The 12,311-nt window shown below is 40.1% G+C and overlaps 1 protein-coding gene across 1 annotated transcript in view; it reads right to left on the bottom strand.

Annotated features, from left to right (window-relative positions):
* DDX49 (DEAD-box helicase 49) overlaps positions 1–12,311 on the bottom strand; it is a 341,216-nt gene that overhangs the window by 179,758 nt on the left and 149,147 nt on the right. The window contains exons 6-7 of the mRNA XM_044053852.1: positions 1,716–1,856; positions 328–403 (exon numbers count right to left, since the gene is read on the bottom strand). Of these exons, the coding sequence (XP_043909787.1) occupies positions 328–403; positions 1,716–1,856 (217 nt within the window). The remainder of the gene's footprint in view (positions 1–327; positions 404–1,715; positions 1,857–12,311) is intronic.

The following is a 12,311-nucleotide window of genomic DNA, read 5'->3' as shown; positions in this document are numbered from 1 at the left end:
TATAACATGTCTTCACCTAAAGAGCATCCATGATGCAAGGACTGAAACAAAACACTCCCTGCCAGTATAAAAGTAAGCCTTCCTTCCCTTGGAAAGTCCCAAAAGTCTCATTCTACTCACTTAGTGCACAGAAAAAAATAACTAACTTCAACTAATTTAAGTCATTACTCGAGAGTAATTCACTGTAAATCTCTAAGCACTAGGGACAAGTCTTGGTAAAACATGGCTGATGGAACTAATATAAAACAAAAAATAATTCAATGTGAGGCAAGACTGTGACCAGATTATAAAAGGACAGTATTCGGAATAGCATTTGTAACCACTTACCTGTTTCATCATTGAGTGAAGAGCAACTGATGGAAAATTAAATTCCCGCAGCATCATGTTCAGAACTTGGCAATATCTGTATACCAAAATAAAATGTTGCACACACACATGTATATATATATATATATATATATATATATATATATATATATATATGCAATACAAATGTAAAAATAAAAGACATTGCAACCAAGATAACATTTTAAATGATATGTTATTTTCAAGGAAAATATAAGAATATTGCACAGGCAAAAAAATATATATAAATTATACAGACAAAAAACACTTGCCTACCCTTTCTCTCTATTTGCTTTACTAACTAGTTTATCGTCCACAACTTCCTGTGGTCTCACATGACATCACAGGAGGCCAGGATAGCCATAAAAGAGCAAACAATAGCATCAGAAAAGGTTGTACTGTCTATAAACTATAGTTTGCAGTGACATCACAGAAGAACAGGTTCTCTCTTCCACAAAATACATGTTGTACATCAGTAATAGAGAAGAAGACCCCATCATTTATACTCTCAGTGTATGCCTTTTGGCATTGGCAATACTACAGAAGGCCCCACTATCAACAGAAAGCATTGTGTTCACTGATGTTACAGAAAGTCCTGTTGTACAGAAGGTCCTGTTGTGCATAAAGTCACAACATGGTGTAAAGCAACACTGCAGAAAGCCCCACTACCCACAGAGTAAGAGCATTGTATACCTTGTTACCACAAAAGGCCCTGCTATTCATACAGTCACAACACAATGAGCAGTAATATAAAGGCCCCCACTATGCATATGCTGATAGCAAGTGTCACAGTGCCATCATATAAGGTTCCTCTCACCATACAGTGACAGAAAGGTATATCTAGATATCACAAATGAGACTTGCTACCCATATATGTAGAGTATGGTATACAGTGACAAGCAGACCTAAATATAATCATGATCCAACACCTTGGTAGGAACCTTCTATTAGAAACACTCTACCAGGTAATCAGCTACGAGGGAACACAAATATCTTCCACCTCAAAGAAAAAAGAATTCCTTCTCTCATTGGCTGACCTGAATACTAACCAGATGGGTTCTCTAAACAGATCAACACTGCAAATGGTCTGGTATCTACCTCAGCAAGTACAGAAAAAATGTACGGATGTTCTGCAGTAAATGTACTATGTGTTTGTATAAAACACGGTATGCCTGGTCTGCATACTCATGAGACAACACACCTTTTGTCTCGCTGAACATCTACAAACTCAGACGTATCACTATCACAATAGAGTCCCATACAGTTTGTGGGTGGTCATCTTATGCCTATTAGTGACAGGAAAATAAGGTTATAAATGAAAAAGAATCGGATTTAACAAAAATCGTAAAGCTATCTTCCTGTAAACTTACTTGCAGGTGTTGGTGAAGATGATGACTGACCAGTCACTGTGCTGGTCTTGAAATGTCTGGATTAAATGTACAAGGTATGCATCCTTCACTTTCTCTGGCACCAAAATATAACGCTGATCCAGTTCAGCCACTGTCCGTACTCTGTGATTATTAAACAAACACAGCAAATAAAGCCGGTGAAACTTTATTTTTGGAAGCAATATATTTAAAAAGTTACTACAAGCAGTGTCAAGGAGACAGAAAACAGTGAAAGCTATTCTGCAAATTACAGAACTACACACAGGCCTGGAAAGGAACATGAGCTGGTTTTACTGAAAGGTGAAGAACACCTGCATTAATCCAGAAAAAAAAACTGCTACCCAATTTAAAAACAAAGTATTTCACACCTGCAAAAAATTCAGTACTTGTTAAGTAGCTTTAATTCCATCTACTTTATGGAAGAGACAAGAGGATAAGTTGTGCCACTTGCGCAGATTTGATAACCCAAGCTTTTTGTTTCCCTTCCCCACCAGTAATGCATGATTACTGTTCTTGTTTTAAACTAAACATGCATCATTAATAAGACTAGCAGCTTGCATTCATTGTGTGACTCATGGAGATTCTGCACCTGATTTGTATTAAAATCTAACTATTTGTATCCTCTCATTAAAAGGGCATTACCTTTCTGTATTCACAAGAGGAAACAGAAAAAGAGAGAGAAGGCTTTGGCTTAGGGGACAATCCACCCTTCAGTGCAATTAACTTCACCCCTAATTATTTACTGTCAACTTAAATCAAAAAGAGAAGTATTCTGGCCAATATTTTAGCTAAGAGTGCAGCAAAAAGTTTATAAGCATAGTTGAGAAAGGTGTTTACTTTAAGTGCTTACATGCTAGTAATTCATGTCACACTTGCTTATTGCCACTTGCTTGAAAAACAAGTGCTCAAACTCCCACTAGTCCAATCACACGTTTCTAAGTAGTCCTCCCAGCAAGTGACCCTATAAAATTGTGTAACCCTAAAAGAACCTGAACTCTAATCCTAAAACTCCTACCCAATTCCCAGAGTCATCACTCATTTGCCCTAAAATGCCACTCCTCCAACCTTAAAGTTTCTAATCATTACTGAAACCTAAAACTCCACCCCCATCCCTAAATTCCCCAATCACGTCCTAACAATAAAACTCCCTTCCTACTCCTTAAACCAAAAACTCCCTTTCTGCTTCCTAATCTTAAAACTTGCTTCCAGCTCCCTAACCTTAAAATCCCACTCCCCAAGGCTGCTGCATTTACATAATTGAAACTCAGATAATGTGGTCTGGTAAGGTGCTGCAACTGTTTGCCCAAAATCATATTTGAGTTTGATCATGAGAGACAGCCTACATAAGCAGCATGATGCTCAAATCCCTGGCTTTGAGAAGGTGGTGTTTGCGCACTTGGGACTCAAGGTCTTGAAATAGATCCTGAAAACAGATATTGAGCAGTGTGAGTCTAATTGAAGACTGTCTTACCAGATTTTAGGATGACAGTAACTACTACCTACCTACAGGATGGGAGGCTGAATTAAAAATATAGTTAGCCAAGAGTGTGAAATTATTCAAAAACATTTCCTTACCTTCAAGATATATTTTTACAGACAAGTCCACTGGGACAGATGATTTACCTTCATGCAATTCAACCAACAACTGTTGGACTTCCTCTAAGATAAGCTTCTCCATTAAACAGTCTGCCTAGAACTGGTTAATCTAAACATGCAGTCACTGAAATTTGTATTACTTTAACAGATGATTATGATGTTTCACTTAACAACGAACTTGCTAGGAGACCCGCTTCTTACTTTGAGTCTGTGTACTAACAAGCCAGTCTCTACTGCTAAGTTCTACTCCCTCTAAATACATTCTGCCCTCTTTACTACTTTACTGGCAATGCAGATGACGCACAATTCACCTCGCAAGCAATAAGGCCACATGCCAGCCCCATTCACCTTTTTTGGGCCAAGTCAGTCCAAGTTACAAGGGTAAACTGGTTACCAGGAACTTGCTGATGAATATCAGCCCAAGTTCTAGGTCCCTGTATCCTGTTCTGTTTAAGGTTCTTGTTTTCTTTAAAGGACTCCTTTTGGGGGTATGCTGGACTGTTGTCTGTCTGGCTCCTCCTCTCATACCAATCTGCAAAGGTTGACCCTATCAGAGGCATAAAACTGCAGACAATAAGCTCCACTGACCATGAAGGTACCCACTCAAATCCCTCCATAATTATAAGGCCATGATGCCAAGAGGGGACTACTGCAGTCAATTATCATAAATTATAATAGCTCATAATAAAACATTATTTAAAGGTTATATCTAATAGAAGGGACGTTAAAGAAAAAATAAACAAAGGCCAATACATTATTAAATTCAACAGGCTTAAACCAAAATAAAGCATATGTTTAACAGTTTAAACACATTAATCAGACACAGTTTTTGCATGCAAACTGACACAAATTACAATTATAAACCTAATAACTAAAATCAACCCTTGTCACCTGTAAATGGATTCAAGACATGTGAACAAGGAACAAAGAGACAGACTTACTGCTCAAGAAACAAGAAGAGACTGGAATCTCAAGAAACAATTACAGGCTGGGATTTTGGATACAGATCTTTAAGGAGAATAACAATCATACAGAATATTATTTTCATAAAGTAGCAAGTATTCTAAGATCCAAGCCAACATGAGAATGGAGAAAGAAGATTCTGCCGACAGGGAAGACTGCAATTAGGTATACAGACAATAGGCAAGAGGGGTCTGGAATTTACTAGAGAAAAACTGGCAAATAACTAGACCGGGAAAAGGAATAGAATAGGAAGATGTTATGAATTTATTTTGACTCCAGGTTAGAGACTGCCTTCCCTATCAAGACTTGATATTAGAGCATACGCAAACAGAAAGAAATGGGGGGGGGTAAGTTCTAAATGAAAAAACAGCACTGGTAGAGGTTTGAGTAGAATCTAGAAGAGAAGATGCTGTTAAAAAAGGAATAATTAATACAGCATATAAAATATTGCATGATAACTATAAGAATCAATCAGAGGAGGTTAGAAAGCACTGGGAAGAGAAATTGGATAAGCAATTCACAAAGAAACAATGGGGGGTATATATCTGTGCATATATATATATATATATATATATATATATATATATATATATATATATATATATATATATATATATATATATATATATATATATATATATATATATACACACACACACACACACACACACACACACACACACACACACACACACACACACACACACACACACACAAGATTTAGGATTTTTGCTTGGGAATGTTTACATAGGTATTTTTATAGGGTCTATATTATTTCAGAGAATGCTTAAAATAGCGAACACTGTTTAATTGACCCAATAAAGTCGAAATCCCTAAATCCTGAACACAAGGGAAAGCAATTTTTTTCCCGGGGGGGATCGCTGCTCCATTGAGAAAAAATATTCAAACACAAAAATAAAGAGGGGGCCTTTGCCCCTGACCCCCCCCCCTTAAATATACCAACTCTGGGATCGCACTACAGTGGAGGAAATGGCAAAGTCCCAAACAAGTCCCAGTGATTTTTTTCCCTGGGGAAAAAAGTGCTGTTCCATGTGTTCGAGATTTTGGAATTTCGACTTTATTGAGTTGATTAAACAGTGTTCGCTATTTTAAGCGTTTGCTGAAATAATACAAGACCTTTTTTTATACTTAAAGTAGACTCCAGAGAATTTTTTCTATAGGTAGACAGCAAATGTTGGAACATATTTTCTGGGAGTGTAATAAGCTGACACACTTTAAAGATTCCCTGCAGACTACTCTGTCAGAGATACTGGGTGAGCAAACTGGTTTACCTAGGGAAATGATTTTTCCGAGCTATGATAAAGAATCAGAATTGCCTAGACATAGTAAGGCCTTGCTCAGTCTATTTATGGTAGCTGCCAAAAAAGCAATTACTAGAAAATGGAAATCAAAGTATAAACCAACTGTACTAGACGTAGTGAATACAATAACAGAGATAAAACAACTGAAGTGTGATCATTAGAAAAGGGTAGGAGCAAATTACATAGAAAAAAAATGGTAATTTTGGGAAGGATACATACAGGGGAGGAATGAGGTTTAAAAGAAGGCAGCATTTAAATAAGCTATGTAATGCTTGACAACGATCGGGTACATTATATGTGAAGTATAATGTCTGCAACTAAAATTATGCCAGTATGTTTTATGATGTATAATGCGGGCACAATTAAGACTAGGTCAACATGGTTTGTTTTCATTTGCATAAATGTATGACTGCCTATGTCATGTGTGATAATTTATTAAAAATGCTTCTTGTTTAAAAAAAAATGAGAGACACAGACTTACTGCATGCATAAGTTAACGATGTGGGAAATCTAAAACAATTGTTATGGAGGAATTTATATAAATCACTAAGAGATAAAAAAAAAAACACTCCTGCATAGCAGAAAGCCATTAAAACACCTGTCCAAGGTAATTCAAGGCAAACACAAAGACGTCTAATCAACTTGATACAAAACGTATTCAGAAAAGGCAAACTTGAAAACTTAGGTGTCAAATATTCTCTCTCTCTTTTTTTCTTTATAGTCTCTGAAGTATAAACAATTGGTTAAAATGAAAAGGAGTCAGGAGTTAAGTGGGTTAGACTATTTGGATCACCGACAATGTAAATCTGCACAAGAGATGGATTATCATACACGAGAAGGAGTGTGTTATCCAAAGAAATGCTGCAGGAGTTTACAAGAGACAGAATGCACTTATTTAAGAGGAAGGAAAACTGCCCAAGTTCCAGATGTGTGTTAAAATGAAGAAAATGTAGCTGTATTGCTGAAGGCTCCGAGCACAAATGTAGAAATGTAGTAGGAAAAAATCCTCGGTTCCACCACAGCTGTAAAATAATATTAAAAACAAACTTTAATCTTCAGTAAAAACAACAAAAACAGGAGCACAGTAAAATTCCCTGATAAGCACTTTTGGCTTACTAGCCTTCATCAGATCATATGTCTTAGCTGTGCTCACCCTGAATTTAAAGACAGAATAAACCAACAGAATGAACTAATCAACCAATGTTCCAGACACATAGTCAAAACCAATGAAAACTCATTAGTTTGCATACAGCATATTTCCTGCGCCTTGCTGTGAGCCAATCATTATTGTATCTCAAGGTATCAAATGTCTGGTATCCTAGTGGCAGAACTACCCAATAGCAACAAAGTTAATGATTTGCATACAGCATAAATCCTGCTTCTTGTTATAGCCAATCATATTTATGCCTTCAAATATCCAATCTACAATTTTCTTGTCCTGTAGCTGCCCAATAGCATCGAAGGGACTGAATTCCTTTGGTTGCCAGAACATATTATTATTCAGTTCATTCAACAATATGCAGTACTTCACAGAAGCAAGTAGCACATATGATACAGTTTTATAAGTGCAATAGCATTGGTGCTCTTGCATATAAATTCCTATTATGTGCGTATTACAGAGTATAGCGAATTAATACATGTATCCATGTGGTTTTCAGAGTAACATACTATATGCCTCCTGAAGTATTCTTAGCCATTTGCTCCTTGTTCTATAGAAACTACTGCCTGGTCACAGATTCAGCTTAAAATAATGCACCACAAAGAGTGTTATCACTGCTACAGCATTTCTTGTTTTCATCAGTCTCTGCCTTAAATAATTAAACTGCAAATGATGTAAATATATTCACAGAACAACTTGACGAAGCATAAAAATAATTTGTAGCTCTTGTATCCCACTGCCATAATAATAAGATTGCACCACAAATGGTATAGTAGGTAATCACTGCTGCAGCTTTTCTTGTTTTTACCAGCCTCTGCCTCATATAATTAAACTGCAAATGATGTATGTTGCTATTGGATAGTTTTGCCACTAGGGTACCAGACATTTGATGACCTGAGATACAATAATGATTGGCTCACAGCAAGACACAGGATTGAGGGCTGTTATTCTAAAAGTATATTAATTCTGGTTTAAGCACTTGGGCTTTCAGGCCAGTTATTTTACATTAAGAGGGTTTCGTGGTCTGCACTCTTGTGGGAGGAGAGGCTGGACTCTGCCCTTCTGAGCTGGGAATTTCTGGTTGAAGGCTTATGGTGCATGCATATCTGAATTTCTTCTTACTGAAATTGGTACACCTTGTTTGCTGTAGCATAGAGTAGATCCAGGCCTGCTGAATCTAGCTTTGTTTGTATAACTTGAGCACTAATCCAGGCATTATTTAAAGTATTCAGTTGTATTTATTACTGCTTGGTAGTAACTTGGTTAAAGTGTAGCTATCATTCTAAGTCTTTTGGATTAAGCACTTGGGCTTCAGTCCAGTTGTTCTACATTAGGAAGTTTTGTGGCATGCACTGTGGTGGCAGGACAGGTAGCTTTCATCCTTCTAAGTTGGGAATTGCTGACTGAGAGCTCAGTGTCTGTTATTCTTAAAGTGTATTAGCTCTGGTTTAAGCACTTGGGCTTCAGGCCAGTTATTTTACATTAAGAAGGTTCATGGTCTGCACTCTTGTGGGAGGAGAGGCTGGACTCTGCCCTTCTGAGCTGGGAATTTCTGGTTAAAGGTTTATAGTGCCTGAATATTTGAACTGTATCTTACTGAAATTGGTACACCTTGTTTGCTGTAGCATAGACTAGATCCAGGCCTGCTGAATCTAGCTTTGTTTGTATGCTTGTTATTTCCCTGGAACGCTAATTCCACCTAAAACGCCGCTTCTCAGCGCTTCTGTGGATCCCTAGTGATATCTGCATTGCTTGCTGTACTTATTTCCTTGCTTCGCTTGAAAGAAAGTTACTGTTTGTAGTTTTTGCATTTAAGTTACCTGTAACACATTGCACTTGTTACCTGGCACTTGCTCACTAAAGCAATTATAAGTCAGCACTAAAAATTAAAAGCACTACACCCTCACTCCCCATTGGCCCTTGTTTTCAATTATAAAGGAATTCCCAATATTATTCTAGCATGTCCAAAGGTCAGTTGTCAATCTCCTCTCCGGTCCAGCTGGTGAATATGGGAATCTTGAGGCAATGTTACAACTGCCTCATGTACACAGACAACCCTCTCCTTCTCCCAACAAATTCCAACACATGTGAGAGATGCAACCATATAGCCAAACTGGAGGCTAAGCTCTCTCAACTCAGTACTGGCATAACCAGTCAGGAGGAGAAGGATACCACACTCACTACAATTCCAGTCTCACATAGACCTACCACAACAGCAAACCAAACACATAATCACACAAAAACATACTCGGAGGCTCTAAATAAAGATCTGCCTAAGCAGCAGAGACCTCCAAAGCAGACACCCAAGCAACCGCTACCCCAAAACAAAACACGTGCAACACATATCTCACAAAGCCAGTGTGCCGAACAGTCACAGCCCTTAAGGCTAAACAACACACCTGATACACTTGTAATAGGTGACTCTATCGTCAGGCACACTGACGTTCCGCTCACCAGGCTGAACAAGGAGAAGGTCACGGTGAGCAGCCTGTCTGGCGCTAGGATCCGCCACATAACACAAGCACTCAGGTCACTCCAAGGCAAGTACAAATATGACTCAGTCATTGTCCATGCTGGTGTGAATGACCTGAGACATACCTCCCTGGACTACATGAAAAGAGACATAGAGGAGCTCTCTGAGCATGTAGCCCTGGCTGGTATGACCCTGACCTTGAGTAGCATCTTACCCTCACCAAGAATGATGCCACAATATGAAGACAAGATGATCAATTTCAACAATTGGCTTAAGTATTGGTGTCATTCAAAGGGGATCCAATGCCTGTCAGCTTGGGATGATATGCACGACAAGCCACGATGCTTTGCTAGGGACGGCTTGCACCTGTCACCCCTGGGCTTTCGGATATTGGCAAAGGCTCTTGCTATCCCCATAGTGCCTTTTTTAGGCAAGGCTCAAAAGACAAACCCACCTCCATAGGTATCACAAGGGATAAGAAACTAAGAGTAATGCTACTCAATGCTAGAAGTCTAAACCTCAAGATGCACACACTCGAAACTCTCCTTAGCATGGAGAACATAGATATCTGTGCAGTAACAGAAACCTGGTTCAGGACTCCCGAGAGCACCCCAGCACTACCAGGTTATACCTCATACCATGCTTTTCAGCCCCAAAACTTGGATCGAACCACAAAAGGAGGGGGAGTATCGATATTTATCAAAGATACCCACACCTCCAGGTTGGTGGCAAAGCACGAAGCATCAGAGACTATCCATGTGCAACTAACAGTGGGTAAAAAACGGCCTTCCAGTTTATAGCCTGCTACAGACCACCCTCCCAAACCCAGGAACCCCACTCGGCCTTCCTGAGAACACTGGAAAATATGAAGGTCTCTCCGAACACCATTATATTGGGCGACTTCAACTACCCAAACATAGATTGGGAGCATTACTCTAGCTCCAACACCCTTACCCAAAGGTTCCTAGAATTCATAAACTCAAATGCTATGGAACAACTTGTTACCACTCCCACAAGAGGGAAAAACATACTGGACCTGATCATCACCAACATGGAGACTCTATGCTCCAGACCAGAAGTGTATCCCTCACTGGTAAGATCAGACCATAAACTGATCTCACTGGATATTCACATCCCGACCCCACTGGATATTCACATCCCGACCCCACCCCCTGCCCAGAAAACCACAGTGAAAAACTTCTCTAAAGCAAATTTCACACTCCTCAAAACTGAGGTGGAATCCTTCAAAGCCCCCGGGCCTGTGGAAAATACGTCCCAGACCGCAGAATCCTTTATAAATGCATTCTATGAACACCTTCAGGAATGCATGGATCATGCGATCCCAAATAAAACCAAGACCCAATCCTCCAAAGGCAGACGACCTGTCTGGTGGACCCCAGCCATAAACAAACTATACAATCGAAGCAGGAAGCTACTACATGATAGAGCAAAATCCCAAAAAGGGAAGGCATCTCTGATCAGTATTAGCAAAAAACTAAGGGCACTCATAAAATCGTCAAAGGCCAGCTTCGAGAGAAAAATTGCACAGGGCACTAAGGATAATCACAAGGCTTTCTTTAGTTATGTTAGGAACCTGGGTGGGAATTCCCGGATATGCTCAGAATTAGTCCAAAATGACAAAAAATACACTGATCCCACAGACATTGCCAACATCCTAGCTGACGGGTTCAGCGCAAACTTCTCCCCCCCCTCCCCACCAAAAGGGCAAATATCTATCCCAGCAGAGTGCTGCCCCCCTGACATCTCAGATGCTCAGGTGGGAGCCGCTCTCTCCAAATCAAAAAACACAGCATCAATGGGACCAGACGGTGTCCCAGGCTGCGTCCTACATGAACTCCAAGAAGAGCTAAACCCAAACATAAAACTACTGTTCAATCTCAGCCTTACTACAGGATATGTACCCAAAGAGTGGCGTACAGCAACAGTGGTCCCTCTCCACAAAGGTGGTGCCTCAACGGACCCTGGAAACTATCGCCCCATAAGCCTGACTAGCTTGGTCTGCAAAGCTATGGAAAGGATCATCATGGACCTCATAAATAAAGATATTGGGGACCTACAGACACTGGATCCTACCCAGTTCGGCTTTGTTAAGGGCAGATCCTGCCTCTTAAACCTGGTTGACTTCTTTGAAACAGTCACTAAGGCCATTGACGAAGGGAAGGTGGTCCACACAGCCTATCTGGACCGCGCAAAAGCCTTCGATACAATACCCCACTCGGGCATTATAGATAAGCTCACCAGCTTAAATATAAAACCCTATGTCACTAGATGGGTTGCAAATTGGCTCAAGGACAGAACCCACATGGTTAGAATTGCTGGAGCCATGTCAGACTCCAAACCAGTTACAAGTGCCATCCCACAAGGCTCAGTCCTGGGACCTCTCTTGTTTGGTATATATTTCTCAGAGGTACAGGCCAACACGGAAGGACTGTGGCTGACCAAGTTTGCAGATGACTGCAAACTGGGTGCCATAATCGACTCTCCAGCCGACACAAGCATCCTCCAAAAGGGCCTCATAGAAACAGACAACTGGTGCCAGAGCCATGGCCTCAAGCTAAACGCCAAAAAGTGTATAGTCATCCCCTTTGGCAAAAACAAAGTGCCCACAAATTACCACATAGGTGGTAATCCATTAAGTACAGAAGAAGTAATTAGGGACCTGGGGACCCAAGTTGATAGCAATCTCTCATTTGACAACCACGTGGCCAAAGTGGTTAGAAAAACATTTTATATGGCCCACCTAATCATGAAGGGATTCACATCTAGATTAGGGGAGGTCATCGTGTCTCTTTACTCATCCCTCATCAGGTCCACAATCGAGTACAATGCCCCTTTTGGGATGTACCTTACCAAACACCTGCAGCAACTGGAAAGACCCCAAAAGTACCTCACCAAGAGGATCAAAGGGCTCAAACAGATGCCATATGTTGCCCGGTTAAAGAAACTCCAGCTCTACTCAGTGGTATACCGCCTGCTCGGAGGTGACCTGTGTCTGACGTATAAGGCCATGTCCAACCCAGAATTAAGGGACATGCTGCACCTCA

The sequence above is a fragment of the Protopterus annectens genome, chromosome 13.part0 (genome assembly GCF_019279795.1).
Source record: "Protopterus annectens isolate FY-2018-M chromosome 13.part0, PAN1.0, whole genome shotgun sequence".
In the NCBI taxonomy this organism is placed as follows: Eukaryota; Metazoa; Chordata; order Ceratodontiformes; family Protopteridae; genus Protopterus; species Protopterus annectens.
Note: the sequence above shows the minus strand (reverse complement) of the source record. Positions and strands in the feature narration are given on the sequence as shown.